Source organism: Oryctolagus cuniculus, chromosome 5, assembly GCF_964237555.1.
Source record: "Oryctolagus cuniculus chromosome 5, mOryCun1.1, whole genome shotgun sequence".
Lineage (NCBI taxonomy): Eukaryota > Metazoa > Chordata > Mammalia > Lagomorpha > Leporidae > Oryctolagus > Oryctolagus cuniculus.
The window spans coordinates 32,678,505-32,704,415 of record NC_091436.1 but is presented as its reverse complement, the minus strand read 5'-3'; the positions used below and the strand labels follow the sequence as shown (position 1 = coordinate 32,704,415).

At 43.2% G+C, this 25,911-nt stretch overlaps 1 protein-coding gene across 3 annotated transcripts in view; it reads left to right on the top strand.

Moving 5' to 3' along the window:
• The window catches only part of PDE7B (phosphodiesterase 7B), a 358,034-nt gene extending 332,879 nt beyond the window's left edge, over positions 1 to 25,155 (top strand). For all 3 annotated transcript variants that reach the window (XM_008263552.4, XM_002714841.4, XM_008263554.4), the window contains 5 exons: positions 3,726 to 3,817; positions 8,637 to 8,781; positions 11,367 to 11,463; positions 16,449 to 16,529; positions 21,520 to 25,155. In XM_008263552.4, coding sequence (XP_008261774.1) covers positions 3,726 to 3,817; positions 8,637 to 8,781; positions 11,367 to 11,463; positions 16,449 to 16,529; positions 21,520 to 21,743 — 639 coding nt within the window. In that variant the 3' untranslated portion in view covers positions 21,744 to 25,155. The remainder of the gene's footprint in view (positions 1 to 3,725; positions 3,818 to 8,636; positions 8,782 to 11,366; positions 11,464 to 16,448; positions 16,530 to 21,519) is intronic.
• Positions 25,156 to 25,911: the final 756 nt, after the last annotated feature.

Here is a 25,911-nt window from a genome sequence, read left to right as displayed (position 1 = left end):
TTAAAAGAAAGAATAAGAAAGGAAGGAGGAGGGAGGGTGGGAGTGTGAGAGCAGGAGGTGGGTAGGAAGGGAAGAATCAGTATGCTCCTAAATCTGTGTATATGAAATACATAAAATTTGTTTACCTTATATAAATAAAAAAATTGAATAAAAGGAATGGAAGTCATAGAATGGGAAAAGGTAATCACAAACATATATCTACACTGGCACTGCGGCTTAATAGGCTAATCCTCTGCCTTGCGGCGCCAGCACACCGGGTTCTAGTCCCGGTCGGGGTGCCTGATTCTGTCCCAGTTGCCCCTCTTCCAGGCCAGCTCTCTGCTGTGGCCCGGGAGTGCAGTGAAGGATGGCCCAAGTGCTTGTGCCCTGCACCCCATGGGAGACCAGGAGAAGCACCTGGCTCCTGCGGTGGCCATTGCAGGGTGAACCAATGGCAAAGGAAGACCTTTCTCTCTGTCTCTCTTTCACTGTCCACTCTGCCTGTCAAAAAAAAAAAAAATATATATATATATATATATATATCTACTAAACTTCATATTAAGGCTATATAAAGAATTTCTGAATTAAAAAAAGGAAAGAAAGAATGCCATCATTAGGAAGTATATCAAATTCTGCTAACTGATCGTCAAATCCAGGTGCTCTTATTGCAGAGCATACAACTCCTTTGCATTTGTCAACTTCCCATGAATTAGACCCTGCAGTATGGCGGAGTGCCATGCAATTAAATGGGCACACGAGTGGCAGATGTCACACCTATCCCAGCCCATAAGCCCACCAATGTGTTTTCATCTCTGGCTTTCCTCACGTGACAACTAGACATAAATTCTGAGGATGATGTCGATAGGCAAATGACAAAGACTAAACCAGGGTTGCTGAATGCCTATGTTGGATACAACACTCTGTTATTCCAAGTGTCCACCAGCTAGGAAATCCACCCCATCATATTATATCCTCAAGAATGTATGTGACAATTGGAAGGATGAAGAAGTGGCCCACAGGGAATGTTCAAGGCAATGAGACTATTCCATATGTTATTGTAATGGAGGATACATATCACTGTGTGCTTGTTAAGCTCCATAAATTCTACAACACAAAAAATAAGCACTAATGGCAATGGTGGGCTTTAAGTTAATGATAATGTGGCAGTGTTGGATCATCAGTTATTGTCGCTCCCTGTCTTCGTGGAGGAACGACACAGGACCCTGCGTTGTTCTTTCGTCTGCTTGGCCCTTCCCAGGTTTGCTGCTGGTTCTTCCCGGGTTGGCTACCGACCCCTCCACCTCCGTGGAAGGGCGGTTCCCCCTGCCACTTTCCCCACTTCCACGGGGGAGCAGCACACCGCCAGCCGGCTCTCTCAGGGGCTGCACAGGTGTTCCTTCAGATAGATGTTCCCTTTAGATGTTCCTCCTGCATGTTGTCTCTCTCCTCCTTTATAGTCCTCTTCCACCAATCCCAACTCTGCTACCCACACGCCGAGTACGCTGCTCTACTCCAATCAGGAGCAGGTCCTGCTGTTTATTGGTTGAACTGGAGGCAGCTGTGTAGAAGCTGTTTCCTCCTCTCCCAGCGCCATATTGTGGGAGAGCAGATGTATAGAATAAGTCTTAATTCCAGTAACTTAGTCTAGTCCGAGTTGCTCCCCACAAGTTATAACCAATGTTGCACACAAATTAAAGATATTAATAATAGGGTAAATCAGAGGAGGTACGGAGTATATAGGAACTCTACTTACCGCTCAATTTTTCTACACTCATAAACTTCTTCCAAAACAAAGTCTTTCAGTTATTTTTTTGAGTATGTATAAACAACTTTCACTGAAACGTCTTTATTAAGCACTGTTGATAATTGTGCCTTGTGATTTTTAACTACAATTTTATAGAAAACAGAAATGATACACTTATGGCTTACCATAATATGTTTTTCATCATATTAACTTCACATTTAGAATTAAAAGTCTCTGATTCTAAAGTCAGAAGTCCTGGCAGAAGCTCCAGCAATCTATAAATGCAGTCATTTTCTAGGAATGGGTAGATCACAACCCAGTGTTGTTGCAAATGACAGACATGTTTTTCAGCATTTAACAAACTTCAGCAAACCTGTTTGCTTTGCCTCATTATCAAAATAAAATCTGTCCTTATGGCAAGATCTTGAAGATGTTGAATCTGGGTAATGGCAGTATGAGAATTCATTACATGTTTTTATTTTTCTACTTCTCATATGTTTGGAAAATTTCGTAATAGGATAATAACTTTTTTCAGAGTATCTTTTTGGTAACTTCTATTCTACATATGATTATGAACATTTGCATTTACAGGACATTCTATGCAAGCACAAACATCTCTAAGGCTGATGCTGCATCCCAGTTTCTAGTATCCTGCTTGCACAAGATCTCGTAGTCTAGAAAACACTTGTAAGCCAAGAAACACTTCTATGATTTAATAAGTTAATTTTTAAATACCTAATTGACATTGACCTAATATTTCTGTTGCTATTCCTGTCACTAGCTTTGATATTAAAAGATCTTACACTGTGTTCATCCTTTTGTTAGTGTTATAAAATTTACAGTTCTTTAACAGTACTCCTAACGTTTTGTTTGGCCGCAATAAAAGAATGAAATGAAAAAAAAATAAAGTCTGTTTTAACACAGAGAAAAATGAACTTCAAAAAAAGATTTTTGAAAGGATAATTATAAATTTTATAAATCTATTTTGGAAGGTAAAGTAAATTATTTAAAATTTTTAAAATATGAAATGGAAATGAAAGCATATTTGTAATTTAATTAAGCCTTTATAGTTAATATGAATTTTGTGATGTGCAGATGCTTATAAAATATCTTCTGAATGAAATATTGCAAATATGTATTCACTTTCTTTATTTTAAAGATCATATGTAATCAAACTTGACGTTTTCTTGAACTTGCAAAAACTGGTATTATTCATCAGTGTAAGCACTTTCCATCATATATCAATCATTTATATGATTGAGAGTAAAATAATTTGAGTAACTAAAACAAAACAACAACAAAAAAAAGATGCTTGAACAAGGAAGCAATCGGAGATTCCAAATCATAGACCTAGTGGGCCAGCCTCCGGTGTACTGGTCACAAAGGCTGTTGACAGAGCTGCCCTCATGACAATAGCTCTCAAAGTTTAGCAAACATGAGAATTAATCACCATGAACCTGCTGAGTCAAAACTATTGAATAGACTCGGGGGTCTGAATGTGCCACAGCTGACCTGGTGGTTGGAGCACAGGCGCGCCTTATCAATGTTAGGGAACAATGGTCAGGGCAGGAGATTAGTGCAGAGGTTGTGGGGGCGGTCTCTGCTTGGTTTGGTAGGCTGATCTTCGATTATGTTATGACTGTAATGCCATGATATCCATTGCTCCCTATCTTAAACTGCTGCACTTCCTTCCTTCCATATTTAGCATTGCCTGACCACGCTGTTGAAAGCAGGGGCAGAGGCAGACATGAAGGATGCTGGAAATAAGTCCTCATGCAGCTCTGCAGTGCAGGGTTACCCAGGGCCCTGCCACGACGTTACAGCCTTGAGCGTGGGCCTTATGATGATTTTGTTTTGTGTTTCTTTTCTGGTCTGCCTCTGTGCCATCAGGTGCAAAGAACTAGAGGGAAAATGTTGGCTTCCCTAGAGCCGTGTCCCACGCGAAAGATCGTATCTGGCTTCTCCTTTGTTTATAGCTTTCCTTTTCTTTCTTTCCTTCCAGAATATGTCTGTGCTGGAGAATCACCACTGGCGATCTACAATTGGCATGCTTCGAGAATCAAGGCTTCTCGCCCACTTGCCAAAGGAAATGACGTAAGTGCCGCGAGATGAAACATATTGATGTGCACACAGTCAAGATAAGCCGCATTCTCTCGGCCATGCCTGGGACCCCTGTGTGAACGGCAGGGAGCCAGCCACTGTGCTTCCTGCCTGCACTTGATTGTCTATCAGAGGCCATTCGGTGTCAGTTACACAGCCCAGAAACCAGAGTCTCTCTGTGCACTTTGAAAGGGCCTTGGACAGTCTATGACCTAAAGTCAGGGAAAGGGAAAATACACAGCTCTCCGCTTTCACACTCTTCTGCCTCACTGTTCTACTTTGCCAAATTCCCATCCTTTATCTTAGTAGAATTGTCCTCCCGTGCACATCCAAATAAATATTTGCAAGAAAGAACACAGGAGTTCTCAAGCCAGATAGAAGACTAGCTCAATAAAGCATGTTTTGCAATCACCAGTCTCACCAAAAATAGAAATCAGAAATTCTTTTCTAAAATGTCTTTCTAAAGTAATTGAATCCACCCCAGAAGTTTTTTCACAATTCATTTACTTAATGCTTCTTGCACTTTGAACAAAAGGAGAAATACCAGTTTCTTGGCCTGCTGTGTCTAAGTCCCAGTATGTACATGAGTCCTACTAAAATCCAAGGCCTTTGCCCCACTTTCCACATAAGCCCAAGTTAGCAGCTTTACTATCTCCCAAGGCCAATGCTAATTCTCATGTTTGTAATGAAAATGTACAGAATCCAAGGGAACTAGGTGAGAGGAGTAAATAGAAAATTGTTCCCTTCTTAATCAGAGGCACATAATGAGGTCAAGAAGCAAGTGGTATGTATCTCCCCATAGAACAAGCAGTAAGCTCTGGGGTGCAGTTTATTCCTGGCCCTCAGATATTATCTCATGCTGTTTCCTAGCACCCAGAGGAATGTGGAATTTGCAGGAGGAGCTTTGGCTCTGATAATTTTTTACCTCCTGGAACTCAAGAAAACCAGTCCTCGGGCATGCTAAAATAAATTGCAAAGTTTGAAAAATCAAATGCAAAAGGAACTAAAAAGCAAGATACCAAATAAAAAAAAAAGAGAGAGGGGAGAATGGAGGTAAGTGGAAGAGGCAGATAAAGAAGGCAAAACGGAAGAGGGAAGGAAGAAAGAGGACAGGAATGAGCAAGGTGAAAGAATAAGCAAAGGCAGGAGGGACTCAGGGTGACCGCCTTGTCCCTGTTAACACCACATCCATCCTGCTTTGTGCCGGATTAGTCTTCATTTCCTAAGGTGGTCCTACTCATACCAATGGATTCCAAGTATAAACGCCTTATTATCTGTCGATCTTTGTGAGACACAGCATTAAAAATAGCTGTTGCGTGAAGAATTATGATTACGCAATAATACATGTGAAAGGAGTTTGTAACACAAGTTATCATAATCATCATTATTGCTTCCATCTTCATGCAAATGCTTTCAGCTGATTTTTCTGATTTTCAAAACAAGATGGGCTTTCTGAAGGCACTAGGGAAAATCTAGAAAAGAATTAGTTCGAACCATAAGGAGTTGCTGTTTTTAAGGATCAAAAACAGTGGGAGATCAGCAGTTTCATATGGTTCAACCTGAAATGAAGAAAATTGAAAGGACTGGCAGTCCTGCCACTCTGGAATGGTTCATGGTAAACGGTCTGCTGTAGTTGCTTTTAGTCTTTCCCGATACAAGCACTTCTTAACAACACAGAGAACTGACTCCCCAGTCCATGTTCTGATTTTTTTCACTTCCTATAGAAGCTTTTTTCTATACCATACACTAAAAGTATTTTACTTGCTATGTGGCATTATTGTGCCAACATGTACGTAACTATTGCCTATTGCATGGAATTTAGACAGTTTCTAAATTTTTGTCATTATAAGTAATGTCCAACAAACATCCAACAATCATTCTTAAATATATATCTTATCCCAAACTCCAATATTCTCTTTTCTCAGAAAATATTTGTTGGTCAGAAAGGTCCAAATTTTTTAAGGTTCTTATTGTACCTTAGCAAATTGTATTCCCATTGTGGGTTAGTAGAAAAATCTACCAATGTACCATCTCCAAAATTGCATTTTAGCTTTATTATTTCTTTATTATTTTATGTGACTATATTTACATATATATTTATATAGCAAGAGATTTTCATTGAATTAGTAAGCATCTTTTAATTACAACTGAGATTGAAATTTCTCATGTATTTGTTAGCCATTGCAATTTACTTAGCAAATTTTTGTATTTCATCTTTTCCTATATTTCTGCCCACATTATTCATTTGTAAGAACTCTTTGCATGTTAACTACATTCACTATTAATTATGTGTTGTGGATGTTACTTGAAGTGTTTAGTTTGATTCATGTAATATTCTACCTAACTAAAATAGTTATATTTTCTGATTGTACATTGAATAGATAGTCATATTATTAAAGAATTCATATAATATTGAGAAGTACAAAGCAAATGAACCTAAACCATAATTCTTAATATATAGTTCAAATTCCTTTCTATGACTATATAAATCACACTTTGCATGCTTTGCATGTGTTTTTTAATAAAACAACAAAACATGACATTTTTCCAACTCAATAAATATGACTTACATCATGATATTGAGTAATTATTCAAAATAACTGTATCATGGTTTAGATAATCTATTCATGAATTTCTGTGAAATATTTCTGAAATGCTCCATTATTATAAATAACAATAGATAAGCATCCTTGTAATAGATGTCTTTATTAATGTGTTAATATAAATTTATAGATGAAATTATTTGTATTCATCAAATGCTTTTAACACTAACTCTTAAATGACTCAACACTCTTACTAACAGAATGAGGGGACCATTTCTCCATGCCATCAACAGTATAAGATATTAGCAATCATTTCTTAAGTCAGCATACTTAGCCGTTACTTTTTTTAATCTTCCCCAATAAAAAGAGAAAATCATTTCCTGTAACCATTTTGATTTACTTTTTGGTATACTAGGAATATTTAATACAACTTCATATTTGGGGAGTATTTTGTATTTTGTTGTGAGTTGCCCGTTTTTTGTGATTATTTATAATATTCAGAAGTGAATTAAAGACGTATGTAGGACTCAAAAGCAAAATTATGACTGGAACAATTTTGAAGCTTTTAGAATATGAACTGGAGAAAGATCTTCATCAGAACTGAGAAGAATTTCTTAAGAGGAATGAGCTAGCCATAAATAAGGTTTATGGAGGAGATACATTAAAAGTTAAGGCTTCACATCATTCAAAAAGTGCAAAAACAGCTGTAACATGAAAAAAAGATATTTGCAGCACATAAGCAAAAAAAAACCTGTATTTAAAATATTCTTAGAATCAATAAGTAAAAGGCAGACCCAACAGAATAGCTAAAGACTAGAATAGAAACTTCTTCATAAAAGAGGAAATGGACATGGCCAGTAAACATGAAAATATACCTATTCTTATTAGCAATCAAGGAAATTCATATTAAAACCATAATAAGTTGCATGACATAGCCATCGGCTTGGCAAATGATTTAAGTAAGAATGTAGAGCAATGAGACTCTTAACCTATTACTGCTAAGAGTATAAATTTATCCAATTACTTTGGAAATAATTGGCAATATCTAGTAAAATGAAGAGGAACATATCCCGTGACCCAACCATTTCAGTTCCAGATAGAGACTCTAGTAAAATTCCTGCACATGTCTGACTACAAGTATACAAGGATGCGTATTAGGACATTTTCCATAGTAGTCAAGTGGCCATCAAAAGTATGCCATTGTAGAACACTCCTACACTAGCTACAGGGTAATAATGCAAATGTATGAACTACAACTCCACATCAACATGCATGAATTTCAAAAAAGTGTGACACTAAAGAAGCAAGTCATAAACTAGTACATACCATATAACTTAAGGCTCAAAAGTAGTTAAACCATGTTTAGCTGTTTGGACAAACACATACAATTAGTGAACTTATTAGTAGTAGCAAGAAAATTATTAAAACAAAGAGTGAGAGAGAAGTTACTTCCAGGCTGGAAGCAGAGGGCTGTGGGGGGAGGGGCAGTGGGAGGCACTCTTCTTGACCTGGGTGGTGATTACAAAATGCTCCCCATGCACTCAACTTAAATAAATGCATTTTTAAAGGTGGAGTTTAAAAAGTACTGACTCTTTCCTTTCTTTGATTACTTTCTATATGTGAGATAAAGCTCCAACTTGCTTTATGTTTCCAAAATATCCCATTTTTTTTCCATATCTCTTGCTGACTAACATATCTCTTGCCTACCGGTTACTAATGGTGTCATAATCACCCTGTTTTTCTTAAAGTTCCATTATCTCTTTCTAGCCTATTTTATTCCATTGATGGTTTTTTCCATCCCATACCACTGGTCACTATTCCTCCCTTCATTGTATTGCAATTATAATTGCAGTTATTATGCCATGGTCTCTCTCCATGCAAATCTTTTCATGTTTGAGTAGAGCTGAACTCTGAAATGCACAACTATCTTTCAGCAAATCTTTCTTGTGTCCCTCTTAAAGCATGCATTTCCATTTGGCTTTCCATTTTCCTGCCTCTAGGGACTATAGGAACATTTAGGCCACTACCACTTTGTTCATCTAAGGTTTCAGTCACTCTGGACAGGTCATGGAATGCCTCTTGCCAAGGACAGAGCTGGTGGTGGGTGAGAGATGAGCTCTTGGGCTGCAAAGGACTGGGACCCTGGATAATAAATAGAATCAAAGGCAGAAACGAGATTACAAGCCACCTGATGAGGAGGAAATCAATCATCCTCCTCAAAGGGATTTGCTTTGTGTATGTGTTTTTCTCTTTCGTTCTTGTGGATGCAGACAGGATATTGAACAGCAGCTGGGCTCCTTGATCTTGGCAACAGACATCAACCGGCAGAATGAATTTCTGACCAGATTGAAAGCTCACCTCCACAATAAAGACTTGAGACTGGAGGATGCACACGACAGGCACTTTATGCTTCAGGTAAACAAAAGGAACAATAAAAACCCATTATCCTTGCTGTATAAAAACACTTAGGGACATGATCGATACTGTTAGCACATTGGGAAGGCGTTATTTCCCATGGTATAAGTTAGGGCCGTGACCTACTTTAATAAAAGCTTTGAGAGACATGAAATTTTTAAGTGACTCCCAAGCAAGTAAAATATGGGTTTCATATCAGTAAGTTGATAGTATCTCATTTTTCCTTATTTCATGATTGCTTCACCACAAAGTAGTAACTGGGGAGTTAAATGCAGTAAGTGTCTACCACATTCTGTGACTTGGTATGAAATTTATCATGGTCATACTTATGCAATACTAAAAGACTTTTTTTATAGCACCAAAGTATATTATGTTAACTATTAACATAAAGAGAACTTGAAAACAAGGTAGTCTTTGCTTCCTTTTCATACCAAAATTCCTATTTCACCTGAAGCTCAAACATGTTTATCTAGTCTTACCATTTTTAGGCACCAATCAATAAACTATTTTAAATTGAATAAAATTGAATCAGATCAAACCCAACCCTTTCTGTTTTACTCAATGGCAAGAAACCATTTGTGCCCTGAGAAGGGGGGTGCCGAGTGGACCTTTGAAATAGAAGTCTGACCTGGTATCTAAACCAGAGCCCGTTGGTCTTCCATTTTCTCTTTCTTCTTTCCTTTTGACACAAAAGACTGAACAGAGGGACCCTGGACTCTTCTAGATAGACTATCTTCAATGAGGAGCTGAACATGGGAGACTGAACTGTGCAGTAACTTTTTGTTCCAGTCCTTCCTGCTGCCTTCTGTTGCTGTCCAAATTGCTCTGTCCTGGCCAGAAAATTCCCTGCTCCCAGCTGTAGAACAATGCCTCCCTCCCTTCTTCCCAAACAAATCTTTTTTTTTTTTTTTTTTTTGACAGGCAGAGTGGACAGTGAGAGAGAGAGACAGAGAGAAAGGTCTTCCTTTGCCGTTGGTTCACCCTCCAATGGCCGCCGCTGCAGCCGGCGCACCGCGCTGATCCGATGGCAGGAGCCAGGATCCAGGTGCTTTTCCTGGTCTCCCATGGGGTGCAGGGCCCAAGCACCTGGGCCATCCTCCACTGCACTCCCTGGCCATAGCAGAGAGCTGGCCTGGAAGAGGGGCAACCGGGACAGAATCCGGCGCCCCGACCGGGACTAGAACCCGGTGTGCCGGCGCCGCAAGGTGGAGGATTAGCCTATTGAGCCATGGCGCCGGCCCCCAAACAAATCTTCTAATTTCTGAGTACCACAAAGACCAACCAGGTGTCTGATTTGAGTGACTTAAGTCAAGTGGTGAGTAGCTAAAAGGTTTGGCTGGCCTGCATGTGCCCATTTCAGAAGGAAAGCATGGTGACTCAAATGAATACCTAAAGTGCAGAACCCGGGAGTGACTTATGCCCCTTTCCCTACTTCCATTAGCCAGGAAATCAATAAACAACCAAAACTGCAGCTTACCATGATCTAAGGCTCTCCCAGACCCCAGCACTGCTAACTGTTCTATGATCTCAAGGACCTGGATCAAACCAATGGACATTGGTGGGGGGTGGGGGGGGGGGCAGTTCACATTGCAGCAGCCTGGCAGTTGATAGGGAGAATCTGCTTCTCTGGGAGTTCAGGGGTCATCATCACTGACAAAAGCTGGCAACCCAGACCCACACCAATGGGGTGAGCAGAGCAGTCTAAGGATTGATCCGATTTAGCTCCCTGGCCAGCAATCTGAGCCGACTTACATATGCACACACAGGCACAGAAGTGCAAACACACATCATTTAAGTGAGGTGTAGACTGGTCTATGTGGCAACTGTGAGAGTGAGATCCAGATGATCTCACAGGAGCCTGGCTTGGGCTCCTCCAGCCTGCCTCCCTGTCCCCCCGGGGAGGGGGGGGGGGATGGGGGAGTGGAGCAGGGCACTAGAAGGAGCCAGGCTTCAACTTTCCTTGGCCAGCAACCACCAAGTCTCCCCCAGGAAGCTCCTTGCCCTTGGCCAATGGCTCTTCTCTCCTTCTTTGTGCCATAAGATAGCAGCTCTGGGCCGGCACCGCGGCTCACTAGGCTAATCCTCCACCTGCAGCGCCGGTACTCCGGGTTCTAGTCCCAGTTGGGGCGCCAGTTCTGTCCCAGTTGCTTCTCTTCCAGTCCAGCTCTCTACTGTGGCCTGGAAAGGCAGTGGAGGATGGCCCAAGTGCTTGGGCCCTGCACCCGCATGGGAGACCAGGAGGAAGCACCTGGCTCCTGGCTTCAGATCGGCACAGCACGCCGGCCTTAGCGGCTATTCGGGGAGTGAACCAACGGAAGGAAGACCTTTCTCTCTGTCTCCCTCTCACTAACTCTGTCAAAAAAAAAAAAAAAAAAAAAAAAAAAAGGTGGCAGCTCTGAATGCAGGTTTTGTGTCCTGGTGAGCAAGTGCTGTTCCCTGAAGAGCCAGGTCAGGGAGGTCCTTTGTGAATATGGGCCTGGTACCATGAAGCGAACTGGTGGGCCTGACAGCCCCTTTGCCTTGAGGCACATTTGCCACTGAAGGGGCATCCTCTGACCATCTCCCCCTGCCCTGTCATTCCTCAGATCGCCTTGAAGTGTGCTGACATTTGCAACCCTTGTAGGATCTGGGCGATGAGCAAGCAATGGAGTGAAAGGGTCTGCGAAGAATTCTACAGGCAAGGTTAGTAGTGATCCACAGCTGAGATTTCATTACCCTTCGCCTTTTAGGCATTGATCCTAATAAAACAGGAAGTGGCTAATCTATGATGACATTTGTTCTTTCATCAACTCTTATTATCCTAACCTTCCCCTGTAACTCTCCCAAACCATCAAACCCTCCCCCTTTTTTTTTGGAAAAAGATCTAAGATAAACGTCCTTGACTTACTATAGAAATAGGTAGTAAGTAAGGAAGCACACTAAAAATGAGTGCAAATGGGAGCTTATGTCTTTATATGGCTTTCCTCTGTGAATTAAGAATGTGAAAGAGAGTTTGATTTTTTTTTTTTAATTCTGACCTTCATTTTAATGAGCTGAGCTCAGCCTAAAGGCTAAATGCCATTTGGGGTCAATGTTTTCCACTCCGACAGGAGGACTTAGATCCTCTTGTATGTCTTTTCCTTGCTTCCTTAAACAAAGTGAATAATGAAATAGAACCCAGCTGCCCAAAACTTGAGTTCATTCTTTAAAGTACAGTTTCCACAGTGAGGCAGAAGAATTTTGCCATGAAAAGACAAATGGCCCTGAGTTAGGGTATAATTTTTAAAAGATTAACCTCATTCAGAAATAAGGCAGTGAATTAGCAAGCAGGATCTTGACGTTGGGTGGGATATCGGCCTTGAAACACAGCCTTGTTTCTTCGGGCTTGGTTTCAACGTTCAGGATGTTTGTTCAGGCATCGGCAGTGCCCTCATGCTAGTGACAGGATCAGGTTTGAGAGGCTGAGAACAAATAAAGCCTGAAGTGTCCCACATCCCAGCTCCGTGGGGAGGTCAGATAGCAACAGTGAGCCTTCTGGAGAAACCCGCATTGAAGATGTGTTCAGTGACATCGCGATGGCCCCAAAGACAGAAGACAAAGAAGAATTGATTGAGTTCATGTGGGGCCAGAACGCTGTGCTCACCATTTCTTTCTCTCAGAATGAAAGCGTTCAGGTAGCTCCTGCTATGCTGTGTCATTTCACTCGAATTGAAGGAGAGTGGTTAGAAATCAAAAGATCAGTGCTAGTTGCCTATGATGAAAAAACAATTTCCACTGAGAGCAAGACAAAAGGAAATATAATGAAATTGGAGCAAAGAGGTTTTACCTTACATACAATAAGTACTTTCTTTACTTGTGTGATGTACAAAATATTGAAAGAGCACACTGAGAGAGTGCCTAGACTCTCCATCCTTGGAAATCAAACGATGGAGCAAGAGAAAAAGATTCTCCCCAGTCCTGTTTGGCATCAATTCTAGTTTAACCCTTGAATTTGTTCATCTTGCACCCTCTCTGGCTTCTGAGTAACTTCGGGCAGGATTTATGTCATTTGGACAGATAGTAAGGCCCACAGAATTAAAGAAACAAAGTTATTCAATGAGTAGAATAAATGGCATCAACCAAAAAGGGTGATCTATAACATCCCTTTGCAAAAGCTCATTGTTGTTCTACTAAAATACGAATGTGTGGCATTAAAAGGTAGAAAAATCTGGAACATTTGTAACTTGGACCACTAGAGGTGAGTTTCCATGCCCTTTGCGTGGGCATGTCTCCTGCAGAGGAAGCAAACTAGAAAGGGCAGAGCAGGTCTTTTTATTTATAGGCTTATGGTCTAGCAGAACTTCCACCTGTTTCAAGAGGGGAAGACCAGACTCTCTGACCATCTAAACTGCCTACTCTCCATACTGAACTACTATTTTTTAATTCTTTAAAGAGGACTTTTGTGATTTTCATTAATATTATTCTGGCTTTCCGTTAAGGACTTGGACTCAACTCCCAACTCATTCCAGCCTGCTCCTGGCAGGCAGACTTCCACTACCTAGACAAAGTATCTTTAATACGGTTCATGATGTTGAGCAACAAAAAACCTTTCAAATCAAGGTTAAATTCATGGAGGAAAAGAAAATGAGATCTCAATAAATTAATAAAACTTTTAGATTCTCAGAACAAAGATTAGGATTCCATGCCCCTTCCTCCCACCCCCCAATGCTTTAAGAAAGTAGAATTACCATTCTGTTGTGACTACAGATTGGTATCTTCTCAATCAACCAAGTTTGCCAGAAGTTTTTATTAAAACATGTTCCTCCAGCCTTGTCTAATCTTCTGCAAAACTGTGGTTTTCCTACACACAAAGTCCTACCGGGGATGTAGAAAGGATGTGAAGAGGTGTAGTTCATGTTTTATGCCCTCAAAATATTAACCAGTACAGTACCTAGAGGAGAGAAACTAAGCAGTTTTCCTCTTTGGATTCTCTGCGTTGATGAGCAATGGCATCAAAACCTACAAGTGAATAAGTGAATGAAGTAAATGAAGAAATGATCTCATTGGAAGGCCTCTGGTGGTAGAGGCACTAGGAGCAGACGCAATGCTGAAGAAGCTGGGGTTTGAGCCAAGAATGGAAGGACATGTACTGTTCTATACTTTCTAATATGGCAGCCACAACACAAATGGGGCTAAATATGTGTTCAGTAAAATTTAATGAAACTAAAAGTTTAGTCTCTCAGTTATGCTAATCATGTTTCAGAGGGGCTTCCAGAGTGGGTAGTGCAGAGAACATTTCTGTCATTGCAGAAAGTCCTATTGGACGGTCCTGGGCTACATAGAGGGGGATGGAAATGGACAAAGACTCCAGGCCAGGCCTTTGCCTTGTAGGCCAACTTGTACTCACAAGAGATGAGAAAGAGAGGATTGAGGAGGCCCCTGCACACCAAGCTAGAGTAGAAAGCATGACAATAGGGATCATCTTAGAATGAGCATTTATAACAACATATAGAGTTGAAGTAGAAGAAATACTGAAGGAACAACCCTAGCTAAGAAGAGGGCAGATGTTGAGCCTAGTGGCTAAGACACTGATTAAAACACCTGGGTCCTATCAGAGACGCCCACCTCCAACTCCTGGTTCCAGCTTCCTGCCGGTGCAGGCAGTGGGAGGCAGCAATGATGGCTCAAGCAGTTGGATCCCTCCCACCTGTGGGAAACCGGGATTGAGGTCTGAGCCCTTGGCTTTGGTGTGGCCCAGCCCCAGTTATTAGGGGATGGGATCTCCCTCTTTCCCTCCCTCCCACTCTCACTCTCACTCTTGCTCTTTGTCACTCCTCTCCCACTCCCTCTCTCCCTCTCCCTTTTCCTCTCCCTCTCTGTCTCTTTAATAAAAGGAGGAAGAAGAGGAGAATAGTGGCTAAGAAGCAAAAGTTAAAAATGAGTTGTTGGAGCAGGCATTTGGCACAGCAGTTCAGTCACCTCTTAGGGTGCCCACGTCCCCTCTCAGAGTGCCTGGGTTCAATTCCTGGCCCTGCTTTCAATTCCAGCTTTCTGCTAATGCGCACCCTGGGAGACAGCAGTGATGGCTCAAGGACCTGGTCCCTGCCACTGACATGGGAGACCAGGATTGAGCTTTCAGCTCCTGAACTTGGCCTGGCCCAGCCCCAGCTATTGCAGGCGTTTGGAGAATGAACCAGCAGATGGGAGATCTCTGCCCATCTCTGCTTCTCTCTTTCTCTCTGACTTTCAAATAAAATGAAAATTTATCTTTCTAAAAGCGTGTGTAATGAGAAACCAAACTAGGGTTAGGTAGAATGAAAAGGGGGTCACACAGTACTCTAAGCAAGACAGGAAGAAACAGGAATGGGCGCCTCAAGACAGAGCAGGAGGGGAACAGAAATGTTCCAGATAACTCTTCTAAAATCTCTAGTTTGACTAATTAACAGAAATAAGGCAAATGCCTGGTGATGGGAAATGGAAGCCTGCCCTGAGCTCAGAGTTTGTGCTCACGTGGAGCTGAAGCACCCGAGACCCGAGGCTCCCCTGAACACCCCAGAGAAGCCTGACCCTCACCTGAGGCTCACCAGGCTGGGAAGAGGGACCACAGGAAGCTGGGCTTCAGAGGAAGTGACAGAAAGAATGTGGTCTGGCTCGGTGGCCAAGCACAGGCCGGCTGAACCCAAACTCCCTGGCTTGGAATCCAGGCATCCCTGTCCTGGCAGTGTGACCTGGGGTTAAGGTTTTTAACCATCCCGGCATCTCAGAGACCTCAAAGTGGAGATGATGATGATGTCACCATGAGGGTGAGATGAACTAGCACATGCAAAACACTGACAGCAGTGCCCGCACCCAGTGAGCACTATGTAAATGTCGCTGTTTTCTCTCCTGTTGCTTAGGGGGGTAGGATCACAACGGTAAACACCAGCTAGCATGTCTGAGCACCAGCCTCCTCCCCCGCCCAAGATTAACCAGATTGCTTTATCCAATACAAAAATTACAATTGTTCGCCCTAAGGAAGCAATGCTAATGTAGTCTAATAAAGCTTTATTATGATGCATTTTTCCCCTTGGGTCTTCAAGCCGACAAAAACATTAAAAAGAAATATCATTCTGACCCTTATACTTTTTGTAAGCTTCAATTACGTTAGGTAATAGTCTGAGGGTTTGGTATGAAAGATACTGGACCCTTATTTCTGCCTAATTTTGTAGCTGCAGACTGAAATGCTGCCACATGAGATCTTCCTGGTCCTTCTACCCTGTTTCTCAGCTACTTATTATTCTTGGTTGTCCTCGGGTGAAACCAGACTGGGGCCAGGCAGTGTGAAATGAGGGAAGGTGGAGGGAAGGGAATAAAGCCTGTTTTCTTAACCTATAACTTAAAACCAGAACTCCCATTTCATGTTAGGGAATTACCCATTCGTTGTTTTCGTGTTTTTCTAAATCGTGTTCAAAAGTTTGTTCTAGTCCCAGAGCACACCTCTTTACAATGAGCCTATTCTAGAAGGTCATTAACATCCTGCTATTTTAAATTTTCACGGAAGCTACCAGAGCAAGGCACAGCAAGGCAGTGCTAAAGGGCCCCTAATGATAACAAGGCAGGGCCCAGTAATTCCCAGAATAACTTCGTCCAGCAGGGTCATTAAAACTACTGACACTCATTGTGTGAATCCTGGGTTCCCAACGTCTTTCTTCTTTCTTCTTTCGTCCTAGGTGACCTTGAACAGAAATTTGAACTGGAAATCAGTCCTCTTTGTAACCAACAGAAAGACTCTATCCCTAGCATACAACTTGGTGAGTGGAATCACTGTCCATTTGAAATGAATGTTTTGGGCGCCTCTGCCAGCAATGACAAAGTAAAGAGCTGCACCAGCTTTTGAGAGATCAGCACTGAAGCTTCATCAGCGCCCCCTTTGAATCCAAATAAACACTTTACACATGGCTGATACACCAGACAGTTCTCAATTGAGAAAATATGAAATACAGCATAAAAGCTGTGTTGCAGACCATTAGCTAACCTGTAGCAATGTTGTAGTTTAGAATAGAATCCAAATCAAATAGAGTAGTTGAAAAGAAACAGAAATCAATTATTCGTATTCCCCTTGGGGCTTGAAGGGTGAGAAGTCAGCAGAATCTGCCTATGAGACCCTTGCACTTGGGCTCCCACCCCACACTCCGAACACTCGTGCCCAGCGGCCCTGTCCCCACGAGTAAGGTCTGCAAGCCTTGCTCTCCCATTATGGCCTGGAGTCCCACGTCTCTCAACTCCCCACTTCAGAACTTATTATCAGTCTCATTCTCTGAAAAACACATTCTTCTTGCAAGCGTCAGTTGTCATAAACCGTTGTTGAAGGGCAGTGTCAAGACATCCAAAAATAATTATGACTTTATCTAATTGAGTGATGCATAAAGTCATTGGGCAAACCAAGCTATGGAATTCCAGGCACTTTAGTGCAAGAAATGATTTTGCTACAATAAGAATTCCTGTCACACCTTAAAACAGCCCACCGATACTGTGTACAGTGAAAGCAAACCTTTCTTTTCCTTGCAATTGCAATTGCGATTGAAACAAACTCAGAACTTTAATTTTTCTGCTGTGAACTCTGGCCCTGACATGTAGCAGTTCAGGGTGTTTTGTTTTGTTTTGTTTTGTTTTTTACCTGTCCCACAGATTTCGGATAGTGTCCAGTGCTGCAGACCTCTGCAAAGCTCTAGGTTGTTTGCTTTGACTTTGGCAGGGAAGGGGGAAGCCAAAACTGAAGAAAGCCAGAGCAAGTTAGCATGATCTGCTGGCCTCCCTGGGGATCTGATGTAACCCACAGACCACCAAAGAGTCATAAAATCATCATGAAGAAATAGGAACAAAGTAAAGCTAGCTACAGAGGTTGAAAGAAATACATAATCAATAAAATAAGTGTGCGATAATTATGCAATTCATGGTGATCCATAGTTTCTTTCCAAATTGCCCTTGATATTGTTATATTGTCTTCCCAATTAACCTGGTTCCTCAACATAAAAGCTGAGGGCAGGAGAGGGCAGTTGGTGTAGCAGTTACGATGCTGAGTGCCTGGGGAGTTCCAATCCTGGCCTCCTCCACTTCCAATTCCAACTTCCTGCTAATAAGCACCATGGAAGGCAGGGAGTTGATGGCTTAAGTACTTGGGTCCCTGCCATCCATGTTGGAGACCCAAACTGAGTTCCTGGCTTCTGACTTTGGCCTGATCCCAGCCCCAGTTGTTGCAGGCATTTGGGGAGTGAACCTATAGATGCAATGCAAGATATTCTCTCTCTCTCTCTCTCTCTCTCTCTTTCTCTAGCTACCTAGCTACCTATCTCTATTTATCTATCTTTGTCTCTATCTCTATCTCTCTATCTCTCTCTGCCTTTCAAATAAATAAATAACTCTTAAAAAAAAAAAAAGTTAGAGGCGGGGCATGTAAGACAGTGGAACCCAGGGCAGGGCCGGTGATAACTCAGAAGTGCGGGGGAGTTACAAGGAAAGGAAAGAGCATCAGCAACAGAAACAGAAACGCAGCCGCAGCCTCCTCAGGTCAGCTCTCAGCCATCAGCTGTTGGAGCCCCGGAGGTTCTGCAGATGAGATACCGACCAGAGTCCCCACCCTGAGATTCGCTGTGCTAAGCTCTGGCTAGGAAAAGCTTGCCAGGCAGCCATTAATGGCATTCTGAAGCCCCCAGCAAAAGCATGCACACTGTGGAAGCACGCAGCCTGCGTGTGCAGGACTGAGCGGATCTCAGTGCTTCTGTCCTGTTGTTGTCGTGAGCGCACACTTATTCTGTCAGTTCATACGTCCTGATTTTCAGCCCAGGAACATGTGGTTTCCATAGATACCTCTTTTAAAAATGGGATGAGGGTTGAGTGAGTAGGATGCTGCACCAGCTTACCGGTTATAAAGAGAAAGCGGTGATTATGAAGCAACGCTTAGTACGTGAACCCTTCTCTGCGTGGTGCCACCTCTGCCAGCCCTTACACAGGCTCAGTGTTGAGCAGTGTGGCAGGGAGAGACCAGGCGAAACTGGAAAAGCCAGGTAGGTAAACTGAGTCTCCTGGGTGCTGCAAGTTCCACTCTCTGCCTCCATTCCAAGACGATTTTTTCATAGGCTCTCAAGTAATGCAACTATTTCCTCTGTCCTGACTCCCTTCTGTTTCATGACCCCATCCAAGATAAGCATTTCCTGAATGCCAGCCTCAGTCAGGCTTAGATGGCTTTTTGTAAGTAATTCACATTAACCCAAGTGGACCTGGGCTTATTGTCCCCTTCTCCACTTCCTTCTCGCCACCAAATTTTGTATTTTAAAAAGAAGCTTCCAGTCAACTGAATCTCTAATGGGTGAAACATGTTGGCAAATGAAGAAGAAGGGGTATTCCTTCATTTCAGGTCTAGTCCGAGGGCCACCATGCCCCTCCCCTCCCCACCATTCCTCTCTTCCCTCCCTCCCCACCATGCCTCCCCTCCCCACCATTCCTCTCTTCCCTCCCTCCCCACCATGCCCCTCTCCCTCCCCACCATTCCTCTCTTCCCTCCCTCCCCACCATGCCTCCCCTCCCCTCCTCCCACACCTCCAGGAGGAAAATATGCTTGAGAAGCCAGAAACTGACACCATCATGATGGACAGGGCTCCAAATCTGACAATGCAGAAGCTCTCCTTTATTTCAACAACTGCCTCGTGCTATCTATTCAGACTTTAAAATAGCTTTTCCGTCTAGCATAAAATGTCTTTATAGCTGATGAGTATACATACAGGCATATAGCTCCAGGGTAATTTCAGGAAGAAAATGAGTTGATTTTTAAAGTGTGAATTTCAAAATGTTGGATTTGTAAATTTTTATACTTAGATAAATTTAATAAATATTCACACTTTAAACTTTACATTCTATAATATCATTTTGCTTGCTATCTTTTTCACCATCTAATATCTAGGCTCTTCAAGGTGAAAGATATGCAGAATTAAATATAGAGATCATGAAGGAGATGGAGAAAATTCAACAGCAGCGAGCAAAATGGGAAGCCTTTATTGGCTGACTCCCTATAGAACTCTATCAAATTGCCATATGCAGGGGTGGATGTTTAGCCTGGCAGTTAAAATGCCCACATCCCACATCAGAGAGCCTGTGTTCAGTATCTGGCTCCAGCTCCTGACTCCAGCTTCCTGCTACTGCAGACCCTGGGAGGCAGAGGTGATGACTCAAGTCCTTGAGTTCCTGCCACCCATGTGGGGGACGTGGAGTGGAGTTCCTTGCTCCCAGCTCCAGTCCTACCCCAGCCTCAACTTTTGTAGGCTGCAGGCATCCAAGGAATGAACCAGTGGGGAGGATCTCTGTTTCTCTCTCTCTCTCCCTCTTTCTCTCTCTCTCTAATAATTTTTTAATACCAATACAAACATAAAGTCACTGGCTTAACATTTTTCCTTGAGTTCAGATTATCTAAGATGATCTCACAATATTCAAATCATATTCCATGTAAAATGAGATAGTACAGAAATGCATGATAGCATTGTTTTTTAAGTATTTATTTGTTTATTTGAAAGGCAGAGCCACACAGAGAGAGAAAGGGAGAGAAAGAGAGAGAGAGATCCTTCATCCACAGGCTTACTCCCCAAATGGCTGTAACAACCCAAGCTGGGCCAATCCCAAGTCCAGAGCCAGGAGCTTCTTCTGGGTCTCTAATGTGGGTGCAGGGGCCCAAGTACTCTAGTCATCCTCTGCTGCCCTCCCAGGCACACTAGCAGGGAGCTGCATTGGAAATGGAGCAGCCGGGACTGGAACTGGCGCCCACATGGGATGCCAGCGCTGCAGGCTGTGGCTTCACCCACTGTGCCACAACACTGGCCCTGCAAGATAGCATTTTACATTGCCGCATCCTTTCCCCACCTGTATAGCATCCCCAAAGTGTCTGCTGTTTGTCCAATAAAAAGCTGATGTAATCAAGTCTTATAATTCACATGCCACAAACGTACAGGGTTCGTTGCTGGAAATCTTTATTATGCTGAAAAAACATTTCCCTTCTCCTGCCTCACATTCATTTCAAGGACACAAATCCTATGTAAGTCCAAGTCTGTGATGATTCCAGTAATTCCAGCCTAGGCTGAACATAATCATTGCTTAACAAATCAGGTTTGGTGTGGAAAGCACATTAACAGTGAAACATGGTTAGAAAGGAACAAATCGAATAATTAAGACAACAGGCTTGTAAACAAGGAAGCCTAATATCAGACAACTTCTGTAGTCATTACAGTAGGGGTTTTCACATGTAAAATCTGTATCGAACACAAATGAATTTTTTTTTTTGCCTAAATGTTGTGATTTAACATTATTGAAAGAAGACAAAACTATAAACAATAATCTTGGGGGAAAAAATCTCCTACAGGATAAATGCATGAATTCAGACGGTCCGAAGCAGGGAAGAATCCCTCCCCCGTCATGTTCCTATCCCGTCCTCGCCCCCCCCCCCACCCGCACCTGCTGCCTCAGCTCCCCACTCGCACGCTTCTCTCTTCCTGCTTGCTCGTCGTTATCCCTCAGCAAATAGCCACAGCCAATAGTTATGCGTTACTCCATGCCTGGAGCTTTCCAAACGCAGCACACGTGTGAAATCATTTGAGCACCTTTTTAGGAAACTGAGGCACACAGGGGTGAAGGGACAAGCCCACAGCGACCTAGCTCATGCTCCGGGACCCAGAACAGTGAGCGCCAGTGTCGTCCCGTTTCCTGCCGGTGGGTTCCCCCTGCCCTCCGTGGTGACGCGTGTGGCTTTGCCCCTTCCAGGTTTCATGACCTACATCGTGGAGCCCCTCTTCCGCGAGTGGGCCCGCTTCACCGGGAACAGCTGCCTGTCTGAGAACATGCTGAGCCACCTCGCCCACAACAAGGCCCAGTGGAAGAGCCTGCTGCCCAAGCAGCACAGGAGCAGGGCCGGCGGCGGCCCGGAGCCCGCAGGCCCGGGGACTGAGGCCGAGGAGCAGACGGTGGCCGAGGGCGACGCCCCCTAGAGCCGGCGGGCCGGAGGACTCTCCCGCAGCCAGGCCTCCAGGGAGGGCGGAGGCGTGCCCGGGCCCCCGCCGGCCCCCTCAGCCGCTGTCTGCGCTTTGCGCCCCGGGGCCCTCTTTTGAACGCCACCCTCCTGCTACGGACCTGCCTCCCCTCCTCTTCCCAAGCTGTACAGAAGCCATCTGTCACCTCAGCATTCGCTGCCGAAACGAGCGACTCCAATCAGGAACGTGGGAGCTGATTCCAGGGGCAGGCTCGCCTCCCCCACCCACCCCCTCACCCCTCGAGGAGAAGACGGGGAGCGAGGAAGAGGGGCTGGGCCCCGTCCCCGCCGGGGGCCCCGGGTCACACTGGGTCACCCTGGGACGGGCAGCTCCAGCATTTGCCATCTGACTGCTGAACTGCATGACAAAAACACCAGCATATTCGGACCGCCAAGGATATTGGTTGTTAGGTGCCAGAGCACAAATGAGAACGGGAGAGAGAGAACCTTCTATTTTAATAATAATTATTATTATTATTATAAAATAATAATAAATCTTTTTAACTTTTCTATTTTGTGCACTAAGACAAAGGAGCTGAAACTTTGGACTAAGATTACTCAATGCACCCAAACGTGCACGCGGGTTCATTGTTTTCTTACTGACTTGATGCCACTTGGGGTCAGAGATTCGGCATCTTCTCGATTTCAGGACCCACGTTTCCCAGCCGATCCGAGGGGAAGGTGCTGTACAGTTCATTCCTTTGCACCATCAGCCAATCTGTCTTTTACGGATTCCGAGACCTGTTTATATTCCCCCCGTGTACATTTCCTTGTAAATACCAAGCGCTACTGATTCCCATGCCAAAATACATGAGTATTATGGGATCGCTACCTGTCTAAACAATGGCACTGTGAACAGAATACTGTTAGTTTTCATACGAGAGAATGCATTTGTAAATACGGTATAGAGTTTATTAATATACTATGGTTTGCAGATAAAGGCCTTAACTTTAAACATCCTTTCATGTCCTGAAAGCCGCCCAATTTAAATCCTCCCAGATGGCTCTCTGAACTGCCTGCCCCTGTCCATCTTTGTGCTGTCCAGCTAAGTTCACAAACCCAAAGCTCATAAGGTCTTTGAGGAAACCTGTTGCAAAGCGGATGCGTATTCTGCTTGAAACTACAATGTTTCACCTCCGGCACCCACAAGACCCTTTCAGCCAGCCTGAAGCCACTTTTCAACACAGCGCCGCCGCACCCTGTTTGAAGAAGTGGCCTGATAAGCTTGTGTTTCTGTGACTCATTATGGAACAGGGCAGTGTGTCAGCCTCCCACGAGACACAGCCGGTCTCGAAAACCTTCTACCACCCTGTCGTCTCACCGCCAGGGGATCCCCTGGTCCCATACCACGCATTTGTCTGTTGTGGCTACAGTACCAAAGTACCTTTGGTTTATGCTTGGCGTACATTTCTTTGGTGTGAACTATAACTGGATTTTTCTTTTTTTTTCTCTTAATTCCAGGTGGACAACTACCCAACTGTTTAGCTGAAGTTAACGTTATTTAAGTAAAGAAAATATTTCAGTTTTATGACAGATATTACCTTGCTGGCAGGTCACTGTGGTTAATTATGGCTCTAGCTAGCAGAGTCTCCTTGGAATTTTGTTGCTGGTTGTGTTGTTTTTTGTTTTTTGTTTTTGTTTTTTTTCCAGCGGACATTTGGCTGCAATTCCCATCTGTGACAGCGCCTTCTCTAGTCTGCTACACTCTGTGCATTGAACTTTTCTTTTAGAAGTTCTAGCATACCTAATGTCAGATGAAAATTATCGCTGCCCCTTCTTTTTTACCTGAAAACAATATGGTAGTGGAAGAATGATCATTTCTGCTGCTGTCGAGCTGTTTCATAAGCCGACAGAATGACTGCTAGCTCTCATTTCCTAAGTGCAACTGATTTTATGGGTTTTTTCCATCCCATCATACAAATGAAATGTTAGGAAGGTGGCTGGCCTGTACCAGGTTCCTATAGAGAGACTGAGGCTTACAGAATTCAGGGAAATTTGGAAAAGCTGGTAGAAGAGGTTGTCAGATGGTGCTAAAGCAAGTGTAAAGACTTATGAAACGGGTGAATGACACGTGAAGTCACTGATGTGGGTAAGAAGGGAAGTTATGAGGACTGAACACTGACTTTTTTTTTTTTTTCTGTCATAGCTATGAACTGACATGTGTTTCTTTATCACTTTAATCTTCTGAAGCTTGTCAGCTCGGTGAGGCCCCAGAAGAGAATATGTTGGGTTTAGTCTTGCTTCCAGACTCTTACTTTTATGTGTTGATATGGAGAGGGGGCTGTTTTCAATGTATATGAGATCAAATCAAGGAATGCAATTGCTGGGGCTAAGAAAGCAGAGTTAGGACAGAAGACACTATTTTAGCTGATGAGGCCTCTATCTTGAGTTTAGGAAATGGACTTCGAATTATAATTATATCCTAATTTAACTAAATAAGATTGGGTGAGGGAATTCTTAGTAGTACCAAGTTATAGGGCAAAAGAGTTTATTTGACAATTAAGTCTTGAAGAAGAGCTCAAATACCCAATGGCTAAGAATACAGAGTTTCTACCAGTACAACCAAAATCTGAAGTGAAACGAGACATGATGTGTAAACCAGATGCATCAGTCTCCTTCGTTCACCACCTGGAGAGGCCTTGAGTTCCCCACTTGTTGGCAGAAGAAGAATGTGAAGGCTTTTTTTCTTGCCTATCAGTGGCTCTCTCACTTTTAATAGGGGAGTCTAATGGCTGGTTAGACTCTTTTCTTTACTATCTTATTCCTCTGGGCCACAGATCCCCAATAGTTGGCTTACCAAGTTTAGCTGCTTCATCGGTTGAGAAGAAAGGAATCAAAGGGCTATTTTTAGTAGAAGGCCAAAAGGTAAAGTTTAGATCAAAGTAAGTGAGAATATGTATCACTGCCAAGCAGGGCTGATCAGCAAAATCTGCTTTCCCTTTTTATCACTGCAATTAACGAACAGTCAGAACTGTATTCACGAAACGCTGATATGCACATCCCTCCTTGCCAGGCTGAGTAGGAACTCACTCGCTTCTTCCTGTTCACAGCTTCCCACGATGGCCTTAGAGCGTCCAGCCACCTGTCTGCAGGCAGTGCTTCCTACAGAGCACAGGCTTGTTTTGTTTCCTTTTCTCATGTTGAATCGGATCTGCTCCCGGATTTGGATTTGGTTATAAGCTTGCATCTCACTGTATTTCTCATGCTTTTTCCTTTGAAGCAAATCCTTAAAAATTGTGTTGTTTTGTGTACCCATGTGAGGTTTGAAAAAAAAAAAAATCCACTCTGTGAGTTTTGCTCAAAATGTGGCCTCACTATCCATTGGCATGTCTAGATGAACAATTAAAAATAAAGATAATTTCTTAAAAACATCACAGTATGAAGATATCCTCATTCTCACCAGGTAATGTGTTATCAGCCAACCAATCACATTCGACAAAAAGGACCCTCCGCTTAGGAGAGGAAGCATTTGAGGAAAGAGCCCTGTGCAGACATGGTCCATGGGACCCCTTCTGTTTGGGCTGCAGAAATGCCCACATCCACGAGGCGTCGCTTGCCAGTTCATCCCGAGCTAAGGAGATGGGCCCACCTTTCCGCTCTGCATTTCCCCGGTCTCACTGCTTTTCTGACTCACATTGGTCAAACTCATGTATGAATGGGAACGAAGTACAAGGTTTTCAGTGGTGAAAACATAGCAGACTCAGGGCAAGGATTATTTGTGAAAAATGCAGTCTCATCTTTCAGGATTGGAGGCCATGAAGAACGAAATATCAGTTCAGGTGGGACAACTCCTACATCTATATGGAAACAGGAGAGAAAGAATCTATCGTGTTTCCCAGAAACACCCTTGTGTCTTCATATCTTCTCCCACATCCATTTTGTTAAGATTTGTCCTCTTATCCCTTAATGCCTCCCTGTATCTAAGTGCAAAGCCACTTTCTCCTTCACAGATATTCCATATCATAAAGTCAAAAATCAAAAGGGAGACCCCAGTGGTATTCCAAAGGAAGGAAGGTCAAACATGACTTTCAAATATACCTGAGAACCCAGCCTAAGCATTGTCAAATAGGCCAAGCATACAGGAGCAGTCAAATTTCAGTTAAGCAAATATTGATTGACGATCCATT